This window comes from Lagenorhynchus albirostris, chromosome 5, assembly GCF_949774975.1.
Source record: "Lagenorhynchus albirostris chromosome 5, mLagAlb1.1, whole genome shotgun sequence".
Lineage (NCBI taxonomy): Eukaryota > Metazoa > Chordata > Mammalia > Artiodactyla > Delphinidae > Lagenorhynchus > Lagenorhynchus albirostris.
Window position 1 is genome coordinate 47,325,528 of NC_083099.1, and position 26,935 is coordinate 47,352,462.

General features: G+C 37.6%; 1 protein-coding gene across 1 annotated transcript in view; it reads right to left on the reverse strand.

The window, feature by feature from the left end:
- The window catches only part of WDR49 (WD repeat domain 49), a 140,375-nt gene that overhangs the window by 29,340 nt on the left and 84,100 nt on the right, over positions 1-26,935 (reverse strand). The window contains 6 exon segments of the mRNA XM_060149012.1: positions 3,319-3,506; positions 5,448-5,612; positions 7,258-7,356; positions 9,272-9,381; positions 19,570-19,709; positions 23,027-23,191. Of these exon segments, the coding sequence (XP_060004995.1) occupies positions 3,319-3,506; positions 5,448-5,612; positions 7,258-7,356; positions 9,272-9,381; positions 19,570-19,709; positions 23,027-23,191 (867 nt within the window).

Here is a 26,935-nt window from a genome sequence, read left to right on the forward strand (position 1 = left end):
AGCTATATTTAAGAATTGAGTCTCTTCTTATCTCTGTATTTCCGTCTGCCTCCCATATCTTTCTGTTCTTTCTGTGAAAGGGTGTCTCTTCTCACACTATGAGAAGGACATTCACTGTTGCTTTTTTCCAGTATCTGCTAATTTTCTCTCTTTCTTCCTCCCCTCCTCTCCATTGCCCTCTCCTCCCACTGCCTCCTGTGGCCCTTGGAACTAACAGCACCCATATCCAAGACAGCTTGACAAAAGTGAGTTCTTAAAAAACATTTAAAGCTCAAGCAGAAGGGACTAGAAAACCCAGCTGTCCCCCGCTTTGCCTGCCTTTACTTTCTAAAACTACCCAGCTCTGGTGGCTCTTTTCCTATCTCGAACAGAAGGGAAAAAAACCAAACTATTTTCACGCAGGCTTTCTGAGGCTGAGTTCTTTGAAATACAAAAGCAGAGATGTGGATGGACCTAGAGACTGTCATACAGAGTGAAGTAAGTCAGAAAGAGAAAAACAAATATCGTATATTAACGCATATACATGGAACCCAGAAAAATGGTACAGAAGAACCAGTGTGCAGGGCAGAAATAGAGACACAGATGTAGAGAACAAATGTATGGACACCAAGGGGGGGAAGTGGCAGGGGCGGGGGGCAGTGGTGGGATGAATTGGGAGATTTTGATTGATATATATACACTAATATATATAAAATGGGTAACGAATACGTGACGACCTATATACATGATGAAGTTCATCAATTTCATCAAATAGCTGATTTTACTGTTGATTTTTTTTCTTTCCATCCTCCCCCATCCCCTCCTTCCTTTCTTTCCACTTCTCAAGTTAGTTAAATCAGTTAGAAACCTTTTTTTGAACGTTCATACCATTTTCCTAACCTCTGTTACCATGAGCTGTTCTTTTGCATTTGTATCACGGATTGCTGTTCCCAAATGTACCTTTTTCAATTTCCGTATCAGACTTTAAAAAAAAGTGTTACATCACTGCAATCATTTAATATTTTCACATTTTAGAATTCTGGCATTTCTGTTCATTCAGGAGTACTGTCTTAATTCCAGTAAGAACAAACTCACAGAAGCCCCAACTCTGATAAGATCGCTCCAACCTCATGAAGACTGGATAAGTTCCGTAGAGATGTGTGAGCCAGGCGGCCGCTTACTGGTTCTCTCCGCCTCTGAAGACTGCAGCATTTGTGTGACTGTTGTCTGTGGTGCTCCTGTCCAGATCTTTGGTCAGGTAGAAATATCATTTTCTTATTATTCTAATATTTACTTGATATTTATTATGAGCTAGGCCTGATTTCCATTTGAATCTCATCGGCCATTCAAGTTCATTAGTCATGAAAGAACTGACTTCCATTTCTGGAACTGTAGCTCCAGGCCTCCCTTATTAACCAAGGCAGTTCTATCAAGTGGAGAACACTGGAGACATGAAAAGTTTGGGGCCTCAACGCAGCTCAAAATGTACCAGGATTTCTGAGAAAAATTTCTCCTCCAAAATAAGTGGATCCCTTCAATTTCAAAATTTAGTAGAAACACACTACAATGTGGATAGATTTACTGCATTATTATCAAACAGATGACTATGACAGCCAAGTAATTATCAGGTAATAATCAAATATAGAAAAATTTAGGAAAAAACCAAACTCTTCTGTTCATTGTCTGATTTATTCCTGCCTAAATAACAATTGCTAATGTTTGCTGAGTTTCTCCTGTTCTAAGGTCTCTACATGAATAATTTCATGTAATCTTCACAATTGCCCGTCCCATGAGAGATGAATGCTCATTATTCCCATTTTATAGATGAGGAAACAGAGGCACAGAGAGTTTGAATAAATTGCCTGAGCTCACAGAAGCTAATAAGTGGTAGAGTTTGACGTTTGACTCAAGCTGGCTCATTTCAGAGCTCATGCTTTTAACCCCTTCCTCCCATGAAACTAAGCTGTGATTTATACCTGCTTATAAAAAAGTAGAAGAAAGAAAATATTTATTGTCTCACATTTCTTTTCTTTTTTCCATTTATTTTCATGGGAACTCAGCTCTGTTCCCTTTGTACTTTGGGGGACAAAATATCATCCCGATCTGCTTCAACCAGCACTGTTCAGACATGGTGGTGTGAGCATAGCCTGGAACCTCAGTTTCTATCTGGCCAGTTAACATGGTCCTATTCAGCAGCCTCAGGTGCCACTCTCATGCCCTGAGCATGGCGATTCTCTTCATGCTGGAAGACGAAGTCTGTTGTTGCTCCCTTTGTTTAGTCGGCTTGAGGATATCAACCTGTGCTGACCGAATTCCGTACAGCCCTTTAGGACACGGAGGGTGATGGTAAATCAGAAAATGATGGTAAATTGTGCAGGTAGACCGTTTTGGGCCGGATAATGCGGAAGTCTCCAAGAGCTGTGCAGCCTCTTCTGCTCTGTAAATAAGGCAAGTGCTAGACTCTTCTCAGGAAAAAGAGTGTCTGGGTGGGAACTCAAATCGGTGTGTGGGCAGGTGTGATGAGACAGCGTGGGGCAAAGCTGGCATTCTGAACATGAAAGGAGTTGAAAAGCTGCTTCTGGCAGTTGGAGAAGTTAATGCTATGCTGACATTGCTACATGGCCATGCTACATGGGCTCTGGTGAGATGAGGTGCAAAAAAAAAAAGAGTGTCTTCAAGCGGGTGTTGTCTGGAGTATAAGTCCTTTAGATGGTGCTGAAGCAAGAAATAGGGCTGTTCCAGGTATGCGTGCCATACAAACTGTGTCCACCAAACACAATCTGTACTGCAATTTTATTTTAATTAAGAAATATGTGCTAGTAAAACTGTTCATTTTATACCTTTGATAGTTTTCCTTAGTTATTTCGTAAAGTCTTTTTCTCGCATAAAATACAAAAAATACTACTATTTTATAGTATTATCAGAAAATTGAGCAGGTAATCAGTGACACAAAAATCCCAAACTAACTCAGGAGGACAATAATGTTAGATGAAAGGCCAGGACTCTATTTAAATTATGTTTACGGTCTCATTTCAAATAAGGCATATCTTAACTGTTTATTCTCAAACAATGCATGGTATATTACTGAAAATACTGCATTCCGAAATTGGGGGATTGACTTGACGATATATTAACAGAGGATTTTCAATATTGAGAAAAATCTGGTTTTCCCCATGAATTATTTAAAAGAAGTCTGATCAATACATATGTTTTCTTTAAAATACTCAGATTGATCGTGTCTTCCTTTATCTAGAAAACAGACAAGACCTGATTCATAGTTATCTGCAACAAAAGGCAGTCAAAAATTATAAAGATAATGTTAGAATTTTTTCAATGTACCTCTGTATTCCAGATTTTCAACCACCCCTCAAGATCTCCTGCGGCGAGGTATCAATTTGACTTATCAGTAGACACAATAATGGAACCAACAACGTTATGAGCCAAAAATTCAGCCAGAAGGTGCTTCTTAAATGTATCCCAGAATCTGACATACCCAGATCCTCCACATGACACCACGTTGGCACCCCCTAATATGTAAGAGAACCCCTAATTAGGAAACTACAAACACAAGAAACAACTTCCTCACTGGGTTGCCCTGTAGAAAGCATATGGATGTTGGAGAGGTGAGTAGCCCCCAAATCAACTTCCAGCACTCTGATTCTCTCAAATATAAACTGGAAAAAACCCTATGATACATTCACTGGTTTTTGTTGAATATTAAATGAGATAGGATGTGTAGATGTTCCATTAAATCTAGTTACCACTCCTTCGTTCATTGTTTTGATATTATTTGGGTTTTTAAATTTTGATAGAAGTAATCTGTTACTTCAAATAAACTTACAAAATACTAATTTCAACATTATAATAATATTTCAATTACGTAAAACACATCTTTCTTAATTACTCGTTGGACACATATACCAAAGAAGTAAAATTCCTCTTGCACAGAGCTGGATGCGTATATGTAGTTATAGCAGCATAGCTATTGATTCCTCTATGTAGCTGTATGCTTTGAATTCTACTTATGAGCTTGTTTTTTAATCTTTCATCAAGAATTCATTGTAAGTCCTTATGGAACACTTTCTTGGTTCATAGGCCTAGAACTAACCTTTTCATTTTCCATTTTTATAGGCTTGTAGAAGCACTTTACCTAAATTATTCTTCTGTGGCAAAGTTCCTATTATTATTTGATAAATCTGTAGACTTCCAATTTGCTTCACAAATGTGCTGCCTATTAACAATCATATCTGTTTAAGGTAGAAATAATGGTATGTAGCCGCTTCAGTGGAAACAATTTGGGAATACTGATAACAGTAAGAAGAATTAGTGTTGAGAGCAATTTCAGGATAATAGTTCATTTTGTAAGTATAAGTGCGTCCTGGAAAATAGAGAGGTTTAGAATCTGTTTCAAGGTCTATTCTAAATATTTTGCAATGGTTCTAAAACTCTATAGGGGTATACCTTTATTGACTTTTAATGCAGAAAAATTATATAAGAAAATCATGCAGATTTTCCATCTGCAAATTGAATATGCGAGAGTGAATGTGGAAAACATGGTTCAGATTTCTTTTTTCAATCATATAACATATATATGTCTAGATTCCTATTGTTGAGGAAAAATATTTTCTAAAATTTAAAACTTACTTTTTTAGGTGAAAGGTCAAAACTACGCCTTGTTCTCAGGAGCAAATTTTTACTCTGGGAGCACGTAGGCTGCATCAACACCACACTAACACAGCCATTGAAGACAAAGGGGAAATTAAGCAAAGAGTTATTCAATCTATTATAATATCAAATAACTATGGTAAATCATACGTTAGCATACATCTTAGAAGAAGCTCTAACCAGAACTCTGACTTATTCTGGAAAGGATTCATAGTTGGTAAAGACACCCAAAGCATTACCCACACCAAAAATATTAAGACAAAGAGCAGGCAGCTCTCTTGACCTGGGATCAGCAGTTAGCAGCAGCTATTTCAAATGTTGCTATTGCCCCCAATCTCCAAGTTTGTCACTATTTTCTCATAGCCCACTTTGATAATAAGTGCCAGTGCGGTCATCTCAAGACTCAACCCTTCTACCCCATGCAGACCTAAGCTTTGGCTCATATATTTGGAGCATATTTCTTGCTGTGCCCTCTACCCTACCAAATCTCTACGCCGTGGCTACAACACCAATTCTGATTGTTGCCCAGAGTTTTTCTCACTCTGATCCTGACATACGCAGCACTGTATAAATTGCTTGTGGGGTCTGGTCTAGCTCCTGTTCCTGGACCCATCCTCCTGAATCCTAACCTCGTCTGCCACGGCCTGTGGCTTCCTGTGACCTGGTGCTGACTGTTCGCTAGACGCAGTCAAACTCTACAAGACCTAGATCGGATTAGATTGAACTTTCTTTATTGTTCCCTGCTCCAACACTTTACAATATATCAAAGCAGTCTACAGTCAAAATATAAATATATATTTTACCTTTGGCTGCAATGTTTTTTCTTGCTTCAAGGAAGCAAAGCCTCATAACAGCTTTATTGCACTCAGTGTCTGTCTCAAAGGAACAGGCTCCCAGAGTAGCCTGGTCAGCCATGGGGTGGGTGAAGCAGCTCCTCCCGGCACCAGGAAGCTTTTGAGGCTCTCTATCTGAGATGGAGAGAAGCCAGGTGTCTTAATGAAGAGACATATGCTTTTCAAACAAAATACTTATGAAAAACAATAGGCTCACCCCCATCACAGCCTCCAAAGACTCCAGCAAATCTCATAATATGTTTCCAGTCAACATCTACGGAGCCTTGTGCTGTTCACTTCCTCAACCCCAACTACAAGGATTGCTTGATTCCATTTTTATTTCTCATACTCCGTACAAGCTTACTGTGTTTTCCCTTGATGTGAATTAATAGGGACTTCATTTTATAGTCCCTGCTAACACCTTAGAGATCCTGATATGTTCAAGACAAATGTGATTTTAATATCATGGCATTTTCAACTTATTAATCATTAATATTAAGCTTGCAAATAATTTAATGAACATGAGATACGACTATGTAATGTATTTCAATGATCATTCTTAAGCAATATTATTTTAGTGAGTTACCCTGGAAAGGATATTCCTAACGGTGCTTCAATGATCTAATGATAATATCTCCAAGCCACACTAATAAAAACTGGGGATATCCATCCCAGAATCTATAAACAGTCTGCACACAGTTATGAAAAACCTATACAGAGGTGTCTTCAAAATTTCAAAGCAAGAAATCTACAGCAATGCCTCTTGTGTCTTTTATACATTTGACATTATCTGCTTTTCTTTCCTATCTGACTGTCTGTTTTTAATCATAGCCACAGTTAGGTTCACTACCAGAACAAGACTGTGCTCTCCTGAGGACTAATGCAGACAAAGACGCAGAATTCCACCCTCTCCATGGAGAATTCAGATGAACCCTCATGATTAGCTCTTTGGACATAAAGCAGGTCAGAGTTTTGTGCCTGCAGCCAAGTAAACTCTAAATCTCTTAAGTTAGTCATCTTCCTCCTAAAAAATTACTCCCTTAGCTTTTCACACACACACACAAAAGCTGTGTCTGATGACCAGTCCTTTCATAAGGTCTAACTCAGCCTCTGTGAGTTTATCCAGTTGAGACAACAGAACCTCACTGGGCCATGAGGAATGACATATTCATTACCCAAATAAATTAGTCTAAGGAAAAACCTTTAGTATCTAAAGAAACTAAAATAAAATGTGAAAGGCAATTGTCAAGACATTTTGCTTAAGTATAAAATATTCATCTGCTATGCTAAACTCCCATCAAACACAAGTTACTCCCATCTCACGCTTCTCACAGGTTTCTAAAGCAAGAAATAATTTAAGATTTCCAGGTGGTATAATATTTAATACAAGCTCTAGATTGAGCCTGAGCAGCCTATCAAGTGAACACGAGTTCCCATCTTCCTACCAAGGAGCACCCAAGGTTCAGCCAAAGGCAATTTGGCGAGGTTTATTGGCAAAAAATAAACTAGATAAAAATGAGAGGCCTGCTCCCTGCTGTCAGTAATTCAGAAACGCTGATATAGCATAAAGAGAAGGAACGGCAGCCATGGAGAATTTGCTAAGCCAAGTAAATCTCAAGGTTCTTTTTAGTCACGTTGACGAGACGACATCACTAATCCCTTGTGCTGATAGCCAATCATCTATAATTTAGGAGCAAGCTGCAGCAGGTCCATGAACAAACAACCAGCCTTACTGTGGCTGAACTCAGCCACATTATTTTAGTTGCAAACTTAGGCTCACCCGATTTGGATTTTAGCAGCCGCTGATAATCAGGGTGAAGGATATAGTGAGCATTTTCTATGCTACTGTTCCACAGGACAGTTTCTCCATCATAGCTCCCTATATGAGCCAAGACAGAGAACAGAACTTGCCTGAAAGTTAGATAGAAAATATGAGCAACAGCAATTAGAAGAAATCATTATCGAAATAACTTACACGGAATCTGGCGCTTCGTAAGTTCTCACTGTGTATTTGGAGACATGAACGAATAGTAATTACTAGTGTTTTTATTAAACTTTAGAACTTAGAAACTTCATGAAATATCTGTTCAGTAAGTGTGACAGAAATTATTGTTATATCTTTTTCATTTTATAGTAATAAAGCGTTCAGAATAAAAGCTTTGTAACTAAACAGCTGGAGTCTGAGTCCCGGTTCTACCACCTACTAGCTGTGTAACCTTGGGCAAGTTATTTAACTTTACTTGACGCCACAAGTTCCTCACCTATAAACCTTGGTTAATAATTTTATTTTTTTCATAGGGCTGCTGTGAAGAATGAAAAGCACTTAGTGCCTAGCATATTACAAATACTGAAAAAGTGTTAATAATTTTTGTCATATTTGTTTATTATTGAGGGCAAACAAATTAAGTCCTTCTTGGTTTCTGTTTCCTACAGTCTTCGTGTGTGTATGTGTGTGTGTGTGCATGTGCGTGTGTGTGTGTGTTCTTTTTTTTTAATTGAAGTATGGTTGATGTGTGTGTGTTCTTTCAGTTCCTTCTCTTTTATGTCCTTTATTGAATGCTGCTTTCTCCAATATTAAAAGTTTCCCTACACAAAGTCCTTCCCTACTGCTCATTACAGAAAACATAGAAAAGCCCAAATAGCGAGGCTAAGTCTGACCAAGCCTGTCTCGGGAGGAGCAGTGCATGCCCAGACCACTGCTCTCAGCAGCCCAGTGAGGAAAGCTCCCTAGTGAGCAGAATGCCAACATCAAGTGGAGAGCAGAAGACAAGAGCTGAGTGGGCTGTACTGATGGTGTCTTTCTTGGGATTTGGAGAGAGAAGAGAGTAATACATGCTGAACTCTGTAAACTGCCCGAGGATGATGGGTTTCCACGGATTACCTGTCCATGGGAGTAGACTTCCAGCAGCTACATAGCAAATTCAACTGCAGAGTTGGCCCCCCAGAAGATAATCAGGCAAGTTCTGAAAACAATGAAACTGTAAATGTAGATAGAGCAGGAAACCTTGTATTGTAACACTTCATAGATATCCAAGCTCTTTTCCTGTAATTTTTCATTCCTCTTAATTGATGACATTTCTGGTTCTATAAAAAAAAAATTAGTCTGTCAAAATACAGACTTGATAATTTCATGGTGCAATCTGTCTCTATAAATTTATTTCTTTAGCTGGAAATGATTCAGCAATTTCTATCCTCTTTAATATATCATGTCAAAGTATGCCTGTAGATCCTTTCAAGAGCTTGGATTTATAGATGTTTCATGAGACCAGCCTTTAACCAATGTTATTTAGACTAAATTGTGCCACAGGGTTAATGTGTTCCCATTATAAAATATCTGAGCACCACGGAAGTGTGATTTGTACCCAACAGCCCTAATGCTGCTCCTCAAAAAAGGACAATGAAAATAAAACTTGTATTTACTGATGAGCTTATTGTGAGCACTGGGTAAAATCCTTACACAGATTATCTTGTGCAATCTTCACTATAAACCAAGATACTGATATATTATTATTAATCAGAAAAAATTATAATTTAGAGTTTAAATAACTTTCTCCATATGAGGTAGTGGCAAGTGGTGGAACCATTATCTGAAGCCAGGTAGCCAAGCTCAGGAGCTGACGGTCATAACCATTATCACCCAGCCCTAGAAATAAAGACCAAGAGTATCTCTAAGGGCAAGGACTGCTTCTTTAAGAAATCTTTTCATTTTGCAGTTGAGAAAAGGCTTTTTCAAAGTGAGTGAGGCAAAAAAATACAATTTTCACACCTGATGGTCAAGTGAAGGTTCAAGTAACCTGTAACAAGAATTTGTGGAGGTAAAAATGCAGTGCGTACGATATCATTACGGTGTTGTACTCCTCCCTTCCATTCTTCAGGCTGGATGAAAAACTGATTGAAGTTTTTACTTAGAGTAAAACAGAGTAATAGCCCTAGTAAAAAAGGATATAGCACTTAGCTGTGGATATAAAAGTGATATAGATATTGAGTAGCCATCATGCACTTGGATGGTGTGATTTGAGAGGTCTAAAAGATGCTGCTGCCCCAAATTTTATCCCTACTTGTCATCCATAAGGCTGAATCCCCACACTGAACTTGCTTTTGGATTCTCTCCTGAATTCTCTGGCAAATTATAAATATTTAATATCAGAAGGTTAATCTTCCTTTCATAATCATTAAACCAACCATGCATGCATCTATCAGATTAATTATCCACAACCAAGACCCTAAAACAAAATTTCTCCAACATGGAACCACCAAAAGGGTTTTGACAGTAACAATAAAAAAGGGTAGAGTCTGTGGGTCCTTTTTCATATAGCATCTTGAGGAACTATATTTGTGGAACACTTGAAAATGCCACTTCAAAGAACTGGGATGGAGGACAGATATGTTTTCAACAGAAACAGTAGTTTTGAAAAGGTCAGTATTCTGGGGCACTTCTGGTGAATTTGAGGACAGACCAGAAAAGACAGAGAATGAAATGTCTTGTGCCTGGTAGAGAAGAGAGGAGCCTAAAGTTAAATTGGGGGGGGCATCAAAATATGGGGCCACCGTGTTTCCTCTTGATTGTAACTCTGGCTCCCAGCCTCTGGTAAGCCTCTCCCTCCTTACAGAGCCACACACATTTCAAAGGAGCATTTGTAACCCCAGGCTTGATGTCTCCACCCACGTTCTCTCTTCACCTTTCTGAAATCTTGCTTTCTATTCCGCCCACGCTAAAGGTCTCCCAACTGCCCTGTCAGTGTAACTAACTCCTCACCCTCTGATGGATGTGAGTTTGTTCCTGGAAACTCTTCTGTTTCCAAACACCCTGCTTCTCTTCCTGTCTCCCCAACCTTTCATTCCTTGTACTCTACTTCACTTCCCTTTCCTCTATTTCTCTTGTTAATATGGACATTACTCACTGTCATTCCTCCACTCCCCTCTCACTGCTCAAAAGGGCTTGTTCAGAGATCTTGTACACCATCGTAATTTCCAATCTCACTTCTGTACAAATGGCTCTTAAATTTATCTACATTTAGAACTTTTTCCAGTGTTGAGTCACTCCCACTTGACACCTGACAGTTCCATTATAGTTTCCATCATCAACACATCAAAAATCCAAATGTTTCATCTTCGCTCCACAGGAGGACTCCCTAAATTCCCAAAATTGGTTAATAGACCAGAATTCCACCTTCCTGCATGCCTTTCTCTTCTCTAGTCAAATAAAATACTCAGATTCTTCCTCTGTGATATGTTACATATTCATTCCTTCCTTTTTATTTTAAATAACCAATGACAGCTTCCTAGCTCAGCACTCACTAGCTCATGGTGGAAAATTTTTAATAGCCTCTTAACCCATTTCACTGTTTCTAGGCCACACATCTCTGGTACATTCTTCATCCTGCAACCAGATTAATCATTCCATTCAGGAGCTCTTAATATACATTCATTCTACAAGCATTTCTTTTCTCCTTGGAAGTCCCTGTTCATGGTGCTGCAGGGGACAGAGCCATGAATATAAAGTGATTAAAATGCAAAGTGAAATGTGCTAAGTGCCAAGGAAGTACTGACCAACTGCCATGGAAATCCAGGTGTAGAAATCACAGAAGGCTGAGTGAAGGGGTTATTTTTGAGCTGGACCATAACGGATGGGTAAGATTTGGAAGAGGAAGTCGCTCTAGGCAGAGTGGGGAAACAGCACGATCAAAAGGTAAGGCTAAGGCCCTGTTAAAAACCATTTCTTAGTTTTTTCCATTTCCTACATGACAAAATTCAAATGTCTGGGGGCCTGTTATTCAAGATCTAATAATATTTGGATCCAATCAACATTTTTAGAGTTTTTCCCTTTATCCTTCTATCCTTGGTTTTCAAAGTAAAATGTGAATGTCCAGCTATTTGAGAGGGCTACTAGAAGCCACAGGGTAAATATGGCATGACTTCCTAAGTGTTCATTTTACTCAAAGGGTTTTAGGGAAAATATTTTTATATTAAAAATAAAGATACATCCCACTACTGGGCATATACCCTGAGAAAATCAAAATTCAAAAAGTCATGTACCAAAATGTTCATTGCAGATCTATTTACAATAGCCCGGAGATGGAAACAACCTAAGTGCCCATCATCGGATGAATGGATAAAGAAGATGTGGCACATATATACAATGGAATATTACTCAGCCATAAAAAGAAACGAAATTGAGCTATTTGTAATGAGGTGGATAGACCTAGAGTCTGTCATACAGAGTGAAGTAAGTCAGAAAGAGAGAGACAAATACCGTATGCTAACACATATATATGGAATTTAAGAAAAAAAAATGTCATGAAGAACCTAGGGGTAAGATAGGAATAAAGACACAGACCTACTGGAGAACAGACTTGAGGATATGGGGAGGGGGAAGGGTGAGCTGTGACAGGGCGAGAGAGAGTCATGGACATATATACACTAACAAACGTAAGGTAGATAGCTAGTGGGAAGCAGCCGCATGGCACAGGGATATCGGCTCGGTGCTTTGTGACCGCCTGGAGGGATGGGATAGGGAGGGTGGGAGGGAGGGAGACGCAAGAGGGAAGAGATATGGGAACATATATATATATGTATAACTGATTCACTTTGTTATAAAGCAGAAACTAACACACCATTGTAAAGCAATTATACTCCAATAAAGATGTTAAAAAAAATTAAAAAAATAAAGATACATGAATTCATGAAATAGAATGTGAAATTCACCTGGATTTTATAGATAGAATGCAAGTTTTCAAATAACTTTCTTGCTTGTAGGAGCTGTTTTGAGCTGTTAGGAGTATTCAGAGGCTGTTTCTGAAGCACATCTCAGGTTCAAGCCTAGCAATACTCTTACTGCTCTCTAAGTATGCTTTGCATTTCTAGCTGCCTTTTTTTTTAATTTATTTATTATTTATTTATTTATTTTATTTATTTTTGGCTGCGTCAGGTCTTAGTTGTGGCACGCAGGATCTTCGTTGAGGCATGGGGATCTTTCGCTGTGGCGCGCCGGCTCTTTGCTGTGGTGCGCGGACTTCTCTCTAGCTGTGGTGTGTGGGTTTTCTCTAGTTGTGGTGCACAGGCTCCAGGGCACATGGGCTCTGTAGTTTGTGGCACGGCGGGCTCTCTAGTTGAGGTGCGTGAGCTCAGTAGTTGTGGCGTGCAGGCTTGGTTGACCCGCAGCATGTGGGATCTTAGTTCCCTGATCAGGGATAACCTGCGTCCCCTGCATTGTAAGACGGATGCTTTACCACTGGACCACCAGGGAAGTCCCCTAGCTGCTTTGTTTTTATTCATGATGGGTTCTTTGATTCCTCCATAGATTTCCTTTCACACACAGACCCATATCTACCTGTCTACACACCCATTTGTTAAGTCTATCTTGTTCTGTAGTCTTTCTTAATAACTAGTGCTGAAAGAAATATTTCCCTCTTCTGACCTCTTACATCATTTGCAGTTTACTTACAACATTTAATTAATATTATATAGTCTCTGCTCCTCTGCTAGATTGTAAGCTCTCAGAAACCAGGGATCGTGTCTTATTCTACAACCCTCAGTGGCAATCATAGTGACCTACACATATTAAGTATTCAATAAATATTTGTCAAATGAAGGAAGGAAAAATTCTCTGCTCAGATGTTACCTCCTTGGGTAAGCCTTCCCTGACCACCCAAGCTAAAGACTCTTCCTTGAGTTTCTCATTCTTCATCTATATCATTTTTCTTTATTACATTATCATTATGTGATATTGGGGTCTTTACCTATTTGTCTGTTTCTTTTCTGTCTCTCCTACCATAAATAGGCTCTAGGAGAGCAAAGACTTTGTTTCTTCCCCTCAGCATCAGTAGTGCCTAGAATAGTACCTAGAAAATAATAGGCATTTCATAAAAACTTGCTGAATCAATATATGAATTATTTTATTTTTAAATCAATAATTTAATGTTACCTTAGTATTAATATAAGGCTTAGCAAGAAAAGATAATATAAATAAGGTAATTTGCAGTTCTGAAATTGTCATTTATCTCATAATAGCTTTATATGCATATATTTTTAATTTTCTCTCTACCTATTGGTAAGTTTGGTTGAAGAGGTTACCTTTTGGGAATGGAGAATGTGAGGGTGGGAGTGAGAGAGAAGTGATCAGTCCATATCTCTTCTATTATCTCTCGGACAAAATACAATGTCAGATGTCTTCTTTGCCAAACTATCCATATTAACTAGGTATATTTAGGGAGTACCACCCAAAGGCACAAAATTCCTTTCATAAGATGGTATAAAAAGCCCTTCTGATATTTGACCTTGTGTGTCAAAATGGTGAGAAACTAATTAGCTGCCACCTTTCCCTTGAAACCTAACCTGAAACTTTCATTTGAAATGAGTTATCCTTAAAATACCTTCAGAATCCACACTGTATTTCTTACTTTGTACATTTCCAAGATAACTATTGTTTTTAAGTTTGTACTTTTGCCAAAAGTAAAATTGAAGTGCAGAATGAGCCCATTTTTAGGCCATTTTAGGAGTCTGAGAGATTTGTTCTTTCTGACATTGAAGGAGTTTACTAGCTCCATTCCACACCTCACATTTGAAATCCTGGAAGTACTGCTACCGAGTCTTTGTGTCTTCTTGTGATGCCAACCTTATCTCTAATTCAGAATTTAGATATGATGACCAACTCTGTGAAAGCAAAATTAGTTTACCTGTCCAGGACAAAATTTTTTTAATGTTTTAAAAAACAATCTCTTTTAGGATGAATGAGACAGGAAAATAACTTTTACCAAAACTTATCATGTAGAAACTGTCATGGTGAGAACAAAAGAACACAGTCAACTATTTGTTCCCTCGGAGATTAATTGTTCATGTTTTGTTAGTCCAATGATCATAAGCACGTATCTGTGTTCAATCCATTGCTTTTTAGGCCAAAAGGATTATCTCAAAGATAGAGAATGAGGTCAAAATAAATCAGTTCATTTTTATTCTTTTTCCTAAAATTTGCGGAGTCCAATTTTGGATACTGAAACTGTCACAAAGTTAGTTTTGAGGGTTACTTGTGAATTTCAAACATACTCACCCCCTCCAAGCCTCCAACAGTATTATTCAGAATAAGTCACAACTTTGGAAATTTTCATTCTGATTCTTATCCTAATAATGGAAACTGACTGAGTCATATATAAGATTATGTATAGTTCCCTAGCAAGGCAATTATTAAGAATTTAATATCTTGTGATAGATAAGTTTTATTGTTGAGGAACTTCAAATCCCTAATCTCATTTCCCTTAAAAATACTTTTAGAAATAAAATTATATCAACAGCTATTTACTGACCATTTACTTTTTAAAGGACGCTACTATCAATCATATTTTCAGAATTATTTGTAATTATATGAAAGATTCTCTTTTTATTTGTATAAGTCTAGATATTTTACAGAGATAAAACCTTCATAAAGAGAGGTTTCTCCTTTAACTAAAAGAAGAGAAATAAAGTGGGGATCACAAAGAGCTTGAGTTTATTTCTACAGAGAGTTGCAAATACAGAATCATGGAATTTGAGGGCATAAAATTAAGATAAAAATAAGAACAAATCTTAAACAATTATGATTATTTATTTGATTTCACCAGAACTATACATATTAGATGACTACTTTTAACAAATGCAAAGGTAATTGATCATCTATTCACTTAGTTTTACCAACATAAATACGGCTAGGTATTTAACCAGGTATTTTTTTAACTGACCCTATGTCAATTCACAACTTTGTCTCTAAGGATATTTTGCTTACGGTGATAAGAAACATATTTCTAGAAGTTCTGAATTTGGGGCTTCTTTTTTCTGATGGAAATATTCTCTAGATATGAAAGGTCATATTTCTAAATAACCAGCATGGGCTCTCTGATTCAGGCTTTGCTTAGGCCCATTTCACAGCGACATTTTCCATATCTTGCCTTGTATGCTTCAACTCCCCAACTAGAATGTGATGCCCTTGAAGGAAGGAATCCTGCTTCTTCACTTTCAGTCCATCATTGTTCCTAACTCCATGTTTTCCATCTAGGTGCAGTTTAAAGATATTTGTGGAAAGGAAAGGGGAAAAATCATGGTAAGCTAAAATTCTAAGGTATTGTTAAGTTGATAAATGTGTGGGTTTTTATGTGTTTCTTCAAGTGCACAAAACTGATTCATTAGCTTTGACATGACCAACCTACTCATTCATATTATTTATTTAAAAGAATATAATTGATCTCCCAAGATTTAATGACTCCATCTGTAACTCAGGAATGGTGGAAAGAGCATGGACCTTGGCCTAGAATTCTAACTCGGCTGCCTGCTAGCCTTGGCCAGGCTACCCAACCTCTTCAAGTCTTGCCTCCCGCTTTGTGAAAGAGAATTGGTAATACTTAGCTTTCTGGCTTACTGTAATGAGAGAATAGATTTGAATAGCTAGTCTGCTTTCCTCTAATTCAGAGTGTAATCACTGGGTAATCAATCTCTCTAATCCTCAGATTCCCTGTCTATTCAATAAACATTAATTAAGCCATTCAACAAATATCATTGAGCATCTAATGAGCCCCAGAAACTATATATATATAGCATATGTATATATATATGCTTATTAAATGCTCAGTATATATATTCTTAGGTTAAATAAAGTACAGGAAACTAAATAACACAAAGACAAAAGGGGGCATATTTCCACCCTGGGCGTAAAGAGAAAGGTTCTGATGGAGAAGATATATGAATGAGACTTGAAATAGGAATAAACATTAGCCACATGAAGAATATTGGAGAGAGTTCTAGGTAAGGGGAGAGAATAAAAGCATGGGGTTGAGAAACAGTACAGTTTGTATGGAAAGACTCTGACAGCAGGTTGTTATTTAAGTTTGGAATGTACACAAGAATGGGTGAGTATGAAGCTCAGAAAAGTCCAGGCCAGAGGGCGTTTCGTGGGTTTTCTTGTAGACACTTTAAAAAGCTTTAAACAGGGAAGTGACATAGATTGCATTGTAGAAAGAAATCACTGTAGAATTCATTAAAATGAGCAAGTCTACTTAAGAGGTAAAAGGGAAGCATTACTAGAGGAAAGGACAAATAAGAAGGCTGTGACATTCATGTATGTAGAAATGATGCTCTGAATTATACAGTTTAGTAGTAATAGGAACAGATTTGAAAAAAATATTTAGAATATAAAATAGATAAGGCTTAGAGACGACTTGGTTGTGAAGTTGAGTGAGAAGGGAAAACCAAGGTGGATGAACAGGGTGTCTAGCAATTAACTGGAGTTCCGAATCTAAGAGAAGAAGCAGATTTGGGGAAAGGGAACGAATAATACATTCACTTTAGAATATGTAGAATTGGGGATTGCAGTCAGACGCATCCAGGAAGCAAACGGATAAGTGAGCTTGGAGAGAGAAGAGCTGAAGATAGAGATTTGAGATATCTATAAAATATTGCCTACCTTCCGAGAGGAAGCTAAGGATTAAGTTAGATAGTGTACGTAAAGTGGGTAATGCTACAAAGCACTATGAATAAAATAAATTGGATGGCATATTTATGCACCTAACTCAATAAATGTAATTTCTATTCCATCTTGGGCAGAATTATCAGATCAATTTCTTTATTTAAATAGAGCCTAAAGTTAAAGTTACAGTATAACTTAACAGCCTCCTCTGGGTTTTAAAGAAAGCTTAATAAGCTGACGGTCAATCTTCCAGTTATTTCTTCTCAAATCACTAAACTATTACGGAGTTGGCTTAATGGACCATCCTCCCCAAGCCAGAACCAAAAAACCGACCTGTTCTCTTGCCTCTTTCGCTAAATGCCTCTTGGTTAAAAAAAGACCCTGCGAAGATCCTGCAAAATCCATCCTAACGTAAGACCTTCTACTTAGGAAATATAATTTTTAAATTCATCAACATGAAAGTAAAACAATATAATTGAGAATGCATTCATTCAACTTTCAATTCCAACCACAGGGATCCAAGTCCTGACAACCTTGTGGAAGATGGAAAAGAGGGAGGAAAATGAGAGGAGTGGTAAGTTTTCCTCCACTCATTTCAATCCTCCCAAAAATTCCTCCCCAAGATTATAGAAAGTGACCACCCACCATGTTGGGGAAGCTAGTAAAGTAGTCTTGTTCAGGCTTCAGAGGTGGCACTAGGCCTCTCTCTGACCAGACAATGACGCTAAAGCTGGCTGCATGCCAAACTGCTGAGCTACACCCAGGCCAGCAGGGATGGCACCAGCACACATTGTAAACCATTAGATAAAACAGGGGGTAAGTCATGGGACTTCTTGCACCTTGAGGGTCTGGCCAGCCCCCCCGGGGCTCAAGGACATTCTCAGACTTAAGAGTTAAGACCAAGGCGTTTATGACAACAACCAGAGCTGCAAACTTCCACGTAGGCTGATCGTTATCAGCCTGTGGCCTGGTGCTAAAAGCTGGGCTCCTTTGAGTGGCAAACTGAAGTCTCAGCAATGGAGTGGACGCACTGCCTGGGACCTTCCCAAATGGGACTCCGGATTGCTGTTCAAGGGACTTCCCAGCGCTGCTTGGGTCTGGATGTAGCTGCTTCCCCAATTCGGTGATGTGTAAACCTGTCTTTACCATTCTTTCTTAGTTAGTTATACTATTCTTTTCTTAATTAGTATACCGTAATCTTTGTTAATTCAATAAACTCTCTCTAAATTCTTGTTTGAGTGTAGAGCGGTTATTTTGCCAGCGAATCCTACTAACCTTGAAACCGAAAGTAAGGCTTCCAGCAAAACACGCCAATACAGATCAAATCATTGGGTGTTCTTTTAAACCACTTTTGAATGACTCTATATATCTAATCTTTAAAAATGTCCCCCTGTAACCAATTAAAAAAACTCACATTTGATGCTATTTCTAGCCATGGATGTATAAAAAATTAACTAAGAAAATGGTGTGTCTCCATAGTTTTGACTAACATTAAGTTTTAAAGTTCTTTTTTGTTAAGTTCAAAATTTAAAGTGGCTCAGCTGTATATTACACATCTCCCCTGCCATGATATTAGAGAACTTCACTTATTCATTGCCATAGGCTAATTATAGAGCTCATTAGGCCGTAGTCTGCTGGAGTGGTTATGAGTCATTGACGGATCATGATTGCTCCCAGGGATGTGAAGAAGCTGTGTCTTTCAAAGGTGGGGATGATTAAATTAGTTCTTAATAGCACATAGAATATATATCCTATTAAGAACTATAATGAATGAACTATACTTTCTTTACTTATAGTCAAACCACCCCTGAAAACTAAGCTGTGTGTGTGGGTCACTATATTTTCTAGTCTGTGTTTACATTTACATTAGGCAAAAGCCTTCCCTGTGACTGATAAAAATCCCCAAATAAATACTGCTGGTTTTCTAGGTACAAAATCTGATTTAGTCCTACTTCAAACCATTAAGATCATATTTCTATAGTGAATAATCTTGTGCAAATTACCTATTAGAGCAATATTTTGTGAACTGTTGAATTTATGGACAATATATTTTCAAAACACATCACACTTTAATTTTCCTAGTGCTTATACAATGCCATAGAAAAGGCCATTTATGATCCCTTAGTTCTCTCAGGAAAAGAGGAAAGAAAAGTAATTTTCCTTATAATGAATGGAAAAATTGCTCCTTGAGAACAGTAAGTGGGCTGTGAAAGGCCCTTCTCTGCACTGATATGAAGGAGGTGCTAACATAGATTCCAGCAGGCTGTTCCCCTCTTGTGCTGTCATTTAAACTAAGTAACAAGAGAAGAAGGAATGAGTTCCTTTTACAGTTGAAGGAATGCAATTTATACATTAAGAATTTATTGACTATAAAATTTGGGAAACTTTTGGATTTAATCCCCAGGAAGTGGTATTATGTTTCTATCTGGAATGGTTAAAGAAGAAGATTCCCAAAGCCAGGAGAAAGCAATGAAACACTTCTCAAAGCCACTCAAACTACGTGATCATAGAATATTTTATTCACAAGCATTCAGTCAATTCCAAATAGAATTTCACTCACCTAGGTCACCAGCGAGTTAAAGACACAGAATCAGTCAGGATTTCTATGTTCTTTTTTCCTTTAGATTTTGATTTAAATAAAACTTTCTCCTTTTACCTTCCTACAGTTTTGCATGAAGCACATCATACCTGTCCCAGCCTGTAACCAGAATTTTCTTCTTAAGAACCAGGATGTGTGAAATATCCACAGCTCCCTCTTGCCCAACATTTAGTGTGTGGTGACGATAGCCATTGAGGTCCCAGACCTTCAAGAGAAATAGTAAAATCAGCTTTGAGACAAGAAAAGAAAACGTCTTCTTCAATGAGTACATTAACAGAGTGTAATAGGATTATTTTACACGGTTTTGTTTACATCCTGGACTAGGGTTGATTCACTTGAGATACATAATAATTAAAGAAAATCCTCTCACCATTTGAATTTAGCTATTATATTTATTACTCATTTTGTAACCTTATCAGTCTATTCTAATACTGTTGATTCAAAGGCTATAAATAAGTGTATATTTTTTAGGGGGAGACAATACAAAATCATGAAAAGCCACATTTTGGAGTCTGTCAACATCCTGGTTCTTTCTCAAAGTGTCTTTCTAAATTTTAGTTTCCTCATTTATGACACAGGACCTTTACTCTTCAGGCATGCTTGGAATTTTAAACATCTAATACAGAGCCTGAAATACAGGCATCATGTCCTAGGTTTCCTATCTTCTGCCAATAAAACCTCCTGTTGACAGTGCGTGCCAGACCCAAGCCCACAGAAGCACAAGCAATTCCAGTTTACCTCCTCGGGCAGTGGCTGAGGACGTAGACCTGATGCGTATACTTTAAGAGAGAAGGTCATTAGGTCACCGGCAGTTAAAACTAAGCCTTGCTATGAAACATTATTGGTTCATCATCAAAGAGCAAGTTGGCACCTTCTATCAAGATTAAAACACATATACACTTTGCCTCAAAAATTCAACTTCTAGAAAATCATCACACAGAGACACTCATATGTATGAAATGACATATTTTGAAGGATATTCTGGATGCTTTGTTTACAAAAGCTAAAGATTTAAATCAACTTAATTGCTCACTAACAAGAGACAGAACATCAGAATATAGAATATCTACAGTAGCATATAATGTAACTATTAAGAAGAAGGAGTCACCTCCAAGTGTCCAAGCTTTGCCCAGAGTCGACCAGCTATGGAAACTTAAAGCAAGTTGCTTTATCTCCTTGGGCTTCAGTTTCCTCCTCTGGTATAATAATAGTACCAACCATGTAGAGGTGTGTGTGTGTAAAGTGCTTAGCACAGTGCCTGGCTCATAGTAACCATGCGATAAAATTTAACTAACATCATTATTGCTGTTGTTTGCATTCATATGAATCAATGTCCAATACAGGAAAATGCAGAGCAGCATGGACAGTGGACTCTGCCACTGTGAAAAAAATGGTGCTCATGGTCTAGAAAGATGTGCAAGAAACTAGTACCACTGGTAGCCACAAGGGAGGAGCTGGGAACAGGGGTAAGAAAGAGACTTTCTCTTCACTGTATATCCCTTTTATGTTTAAAATCTTATTGTGTGCATACATTATTCAAAACAATTAATTTAAAAACAGACACTTCAAAATAGGGCAATACTTTTAAGTATTGATAAATAGGGCAATACTTTTAAGTCTTTGATTGCATAGGTACTGGGTTTTAGATTCTAAATTATAAATGAGATTGGAAAATATCATTCATTCTTGTTTCTTCATAGAATATGGCCAGCGCAGCTCAACCTTGATTTATGCATCCTACATACCTACACTGAAATTATCAAGGTTCAGAATTCTGTTGTGTTATTGTGATAAAGATAAATGTACCTTCTGTGTGTGACTGTAATACTAAATTTAGTATTTAGTAAATACTATTTTAGTAAATAAATAAATAAATTAGTAAATAAATTTACTAATTTAGTAAATACTAAATTTAGTATAAGCTTTAGTGTGTGACTAAAGCTGTGACTGTAATACTAAATTCACATTAACTTCTAACATGTCAAGGCTTGAGCTGAGACATTGAGGGGTATACATGCTCTTCACCCACATCACTTTCTTCTCCTCTAAATATGGCTCTTACCAAGTCCATGTAAAACAATACCCACAAAAAAGTATTGTAAAGACCTGACTGTCTCCAGATCCTATCAAGCTATGACCCTTAGCTGGGACCATTTTTGCAACCATCTACAAGTCTGCCCTACGCTAGACTCTATGACCAGTTATTCCCAAGATAGGGATAAAAATAATCTAATCCATTCCCTTCATTTTTCACTTCAGCCTTGTATCCAAGGACTGGTAAGTGGGATTCTCACTTGTTCCTTTTGCCTAAGCCACTGTCTAATACTCCAGTTCCAGTTATTCTTGTTTTATTCTACCTTGACTTATTAGGATTGGGATTATCCCATTACCTTCCCACATTTTACCAGTTCTCCCATGAACTAGATTACTTTACTTAAACACATTCTCCCAGTCCATACCTCATGCCATTACCCTTCCCAGAGGCCACGTTCTGCTGATTTCTAGAGATTCTCAATGCAACATGCTTCACACTGACCTTTGCAGCCTGGAATCTCCCGGAATACTTGCCCCCAACTTCCATAATGTTCTACCTACATATCTAGGTAGCTTTCTACTACCCTCCCATGCAGCCTACCTGAATGCATCTTACAACCTAACACAGAAGGTACATCTAATTAACAGCCTTCTGACCCCAGTTAGGACAGGAATTTGAGAACCATTCAAAGCTTATTCAAGAAACTGCCTTCTGTTGCTTCAGAGTGTCACAAGTCATCTCTCATCCAACACTGTCATCTCTCTTGAAGCTGAGAAGAACAGAGAAGATTCACTGGTAAGCATGATTTCAGATTGTAAGTATCTAGTTTTGCCTGAAATTTTGATCACCTTTGCAAAGTAAAATACCACTTTCCTCCCAGAAGAAATTAATAATAGTTACAAAATTTAAAAACTGAGAGGATGAAATAGTGTTAGTTTAGGATGGATAATAACTAAATTATGATTGTTCTTCCTACTTTCCTTCTTTACTGTCTTATTACCTTCACATAAAAATGCAGATTACAAAATGGGTAACTTCTAAATATTCATTTTCCAAAAAATTTGCATCTATGCAATTTTTAAAGTTTACTTACTTGCCCTGATTTCTCATTTTATATACCAAAAAAAAAAAAAAAAAAAAACAGAAAGAAAAATGAAAACTAGAGACATTAGCTGAAGCACATGAAAATTATTCAGGCTTCTTATTCCCCAGAGTGGTCCTCTATGACTTTCTGAAATAAGTAAGCCAAGTTGTGTTTTGATTCTAAATAATTTATTGAGAAAAACCATTTATTCATTTTTCCTCAGAGGTTTATTTTCCTAACAGCTTTGTTATTAGATGGTTTGGGTTATTTAGCTCTTCTTATCTTCTCATCTCTCTTCTTGAAAGGCCAAAAATACCAACACAAATATAGCCAAAGCTGTGTCTCCTCACACAATATTTTAGCCCCCTCATATCTGGATAGAAAAGCGTCACTGTGTTCGCACCTTTACAGTCCCATCTGTGCTGCCAGTCAAAAGCCGTGTCTCATTTGCATCGAGGGCCATTGTGCTGATTTCTGCATTGCCATGGCAACCAGTAAACTGTTTGATTTTCTGCCCAGTGTCTATCATCCAGAAGGAAACCGTCGACCCCGCATCAGAACTGATTACCTACAAGAAAATAACACTGTAGAGAAATTAAATATAGTTCCAGAATCCACCATTTTTATTTAAATAAAATATCCAGCCTGTGCATTTCCACCAGTGAGATTCCCCCAATAGTGACATTTCGTAATGTATTTGCTTTCTTTTTATTAAGCTGATAACATTTCAATTTCTAGGCCAGAACTGAGGTAATGAAGTCATGATTCTCTTTATCAGAGAAGATAGGAATCTTCTTTCCTTACCCAGCTTAGTGTCTAGAGGCCATCCTGAAATCGAATCCTACTGAAATAAACTTATAAATCTTTCACATTTAGATGAGAAACTTGATTTTATCAGTCATGATGTTCCGACACTATTTACTATATGAAAAGAAACCTTTTATTATATATTAGCTTCCATTTAGCATTCAGAAAATAAAGCACTACCAGCCACTATGGGGAAAAGTTCATTTCAGCAAGTTGCTAGAGTTACTGCTTCTAATGCCATTAGTCCCTTTTTTTCCTCAAGGTACTGTGTATATTTTTACAACTAACACAATTTTTGATGGGTCACTAAAAACAAAGAACACAGGAAGGTTAAATATAAATCTGCATATACACTCCAAGAGGAAGGCAACCAAACAAATGCAAGAAGGGATAGGATTATATATAATAGTTCCACAGTAAGAAATTTAATAGTGTCAAGTAGACTGCTAATTTCAGCTCTAGGTATTTAGGCATCTTTTAAGAGATTTATAGGTTAAAACTACCTTGCCCATATGACTTTCGGACCCAAAGGCATGAAAGAAAAAAAAAAAAAACACTAAACATAAAAATGTGTAGATAGAAAGTTGCCTGAAGCAATATCTAGATTTTAAGAAAATTTAAAGTGCATCTTTACCCACTTAGGTATTGATTACCAATGTATAAATATAAATGTATTAAGAATATGTTAAAATGTCACATTTTCATAATTAAATGGGTTAAAGTTTATCAAATATATGTTCGAAGGCCTGGATAACTGGCTGTCATACACGTATTCACTCATTCATTCACTCATTCATTCACTCTACAGGCATTCACTGAACATCCACTGGGTTCCAGCTCCATGGGGGCAGTGGGGCTTCACTGATGCATCCCTGCTCTCAAGGGGTCTATAGTCTAGGCTTGTACACTAGAATCACTTTAAAAATCACAGTTGTGTACCAGACCAGAGACTCAGACTTGATTGGATCAGGCAGTGGAATTTTTAAAGAGCTCTGCAGGTTATTTAAGTATGCAACCAGGTCAGGTACTACTGGGCTAGAGGGAGAAACAGACAAGAAGTAAATCAATGCCCAACAATCCTACAAGTTTAGAGGTATCACTCCTGGGTGATCTGGGGTACAGAGAGTAAAACCACAAATCCATTCATTGGAGTGGGGAATGGGGATAAAATGTGAGGAGGATCAATCAGGGGTTGAAGATAGGAACATGTATTTATTGAGTGCCAAGCCCTTTACACCCACTACCACATTTGATCTTGAAAGAAACTCTGTAAAATTATGTTATCACCCTCTCTCTACCAGTGATGAACTTGAGATTCTAATCAGTTAAGTACCATTCCCAAGCTTATATAACAAGGTTTGAATCCTGGGCCTTCTATGACAGACACATCATAAGGCCTTCCTCTATTTTAGCATCCTACCCCAGATAATTAAGAGTGATGAGAAGACAGAACTTGGAGGCTATTCCAAGCATGAGAAACAGTAAGAAGTGTAATGGAGCCAGAGTACAGACGATGAGATAAATGGTGGAATATCAGGTGAAGAAGCAAACTGACGACAGATATTTGAAATCCCTAATGAGCAATGCCAGAGAATAATGGGTAGTGTGTATTGTTTTTTTTTTTTTAAACTGGGAAAGGGTTCATGGCTTTCATTGGTTATCAGTGGCATGTATGACTCAAAATAAAATTAGGAACAATCTCTTTGTTCTTAATAAGGAGGAGAGAGAGATTGTATTTTTGTTGGTTGGTTTGTGAAGGTACCTCTGGCAGCAGTGTGGAAAACAAACAGGTTGTGAGAAGACCATTTAGAAGCTGCTGTATCAGTCCAAGTGGAGATGCTCACCTGAGACAGTAGTCCCAGAGGTAAAAAAGAAGAGGAGGGATTGAATGAAAGGGTCACCGTTTAGCAATTCTTATGCCTCAGCAAAGAACTGATCGTGAGTGTGAGAGCTCTCACAGACCTTTTTTCCCCCTGATATTACAACTGTTAATCAGACAATTTCTTAAATGATGTAAAACTATGTCTATGCTACACATTTTCTCTCTGTGAAATCAAAAGTAGCTTCAAAGTTTAATTACCGTTATTAAGCTACAGTGCAATTTCTAGAACAAAAGACCTGGATCTTCATAATAATGTGACCTAACACTTTAATTATCATTCCATGTAACTGTGTCTCTATTTGTTTTGGTTTGTGCAATATGTATGGTGGTTAAGCACTGGCTCAAGCCAGCATGCCTGAGTTTAAATGTCAGTGTCTGACCTTGGATTCATTACTTAATCTCTCTAAGCTTCAGTTTCCTCACCTATAAACCAGAGAGAATCACTGTCACTACCTTAAACCATTTTTAAGAGGTTGAAGTAAGCTAATATTTGTAAAGCATTTAGCACAGTTCATGGCATACAATAAATGTCATAAAAGTTAGCTAGTGTTACTATTCTATTTAAGCTTAATCATCTGACCTTTTATTTGGACTCATATCCCTTTTCATATCCGAATCAATTTAAGAAAAACATTTAATGTCTTGTTTTTTTCCAACCATGAGAGTGAATGTAGACAACTACATGTCAGAAACCAGCTTTTAAGATGTACGTTGAAATTTAAAATTATATCACACTTGGAATTTTCTCACATAACTATTTAAGAATTTGGATTGTATTCATTAAAGATAAAGCCATGAAAACATAATATTCCAAGCATGAGTAAAAATTTTGATAGTCATCTTTGAAGAAAAGGTTAGGGGATTTTATGATTTCAATTCAAAAAGCGTTTATTGAGCATCTATTATATGCTAGGCATTTCAGTACTAAAAGATGGGTATTCCCTGATAGAAACAAAAAAGGCAAAATAAGGTAAACAATGTTCAAAGAAAGACTTCCTTACTTGTTTAAGACTGGCATCACGCACATTACAAAGCATTTCATCATCCACTCACCACTTTTATCTAATGTAGACATTCGATCAAGAATTAGTAACCTTTGCTTTTTGCTATTTTGCACTCTCCCTCCTCTGCCTTACCTGGCTAAACCCCAACATACTGTTCATCACTTTTCAGCACTTTACTCATTTCACAATTTCTCACGAAATCGGAATCAATAATGACAACAGTGTACAGCCAGTCAGATTTCATTTTATGGCAATCTACCTTAAGGCGCAGTCTTTAGGAAGACAACGTGTTGAAATGCAAGGACCGACTATGTCACAAACACACACCTGGTATTAACCAGAATCTGCTCAAACTATGACAATATCAGAATACAAGAATAACAAGGCAGGTGAAAAGATGTTCAAAGTCAAGTGAGAGAGGAGGGCGTTTACCATCACTTGGCAGATGAAGCGGTTTGACTACAGGACCGTGAGGACCGTGTTTTTAGCAAGCTGTTTTCATCTGCAATAAACTCCAGGAATAAGTATTGGCATCATATTTATATGCCACATTTTGATGATACCAAGTCCCTTTAGGTTTTCAGTTTCCTCTTGGCTGCTTCTTATCAGATGAGACCTT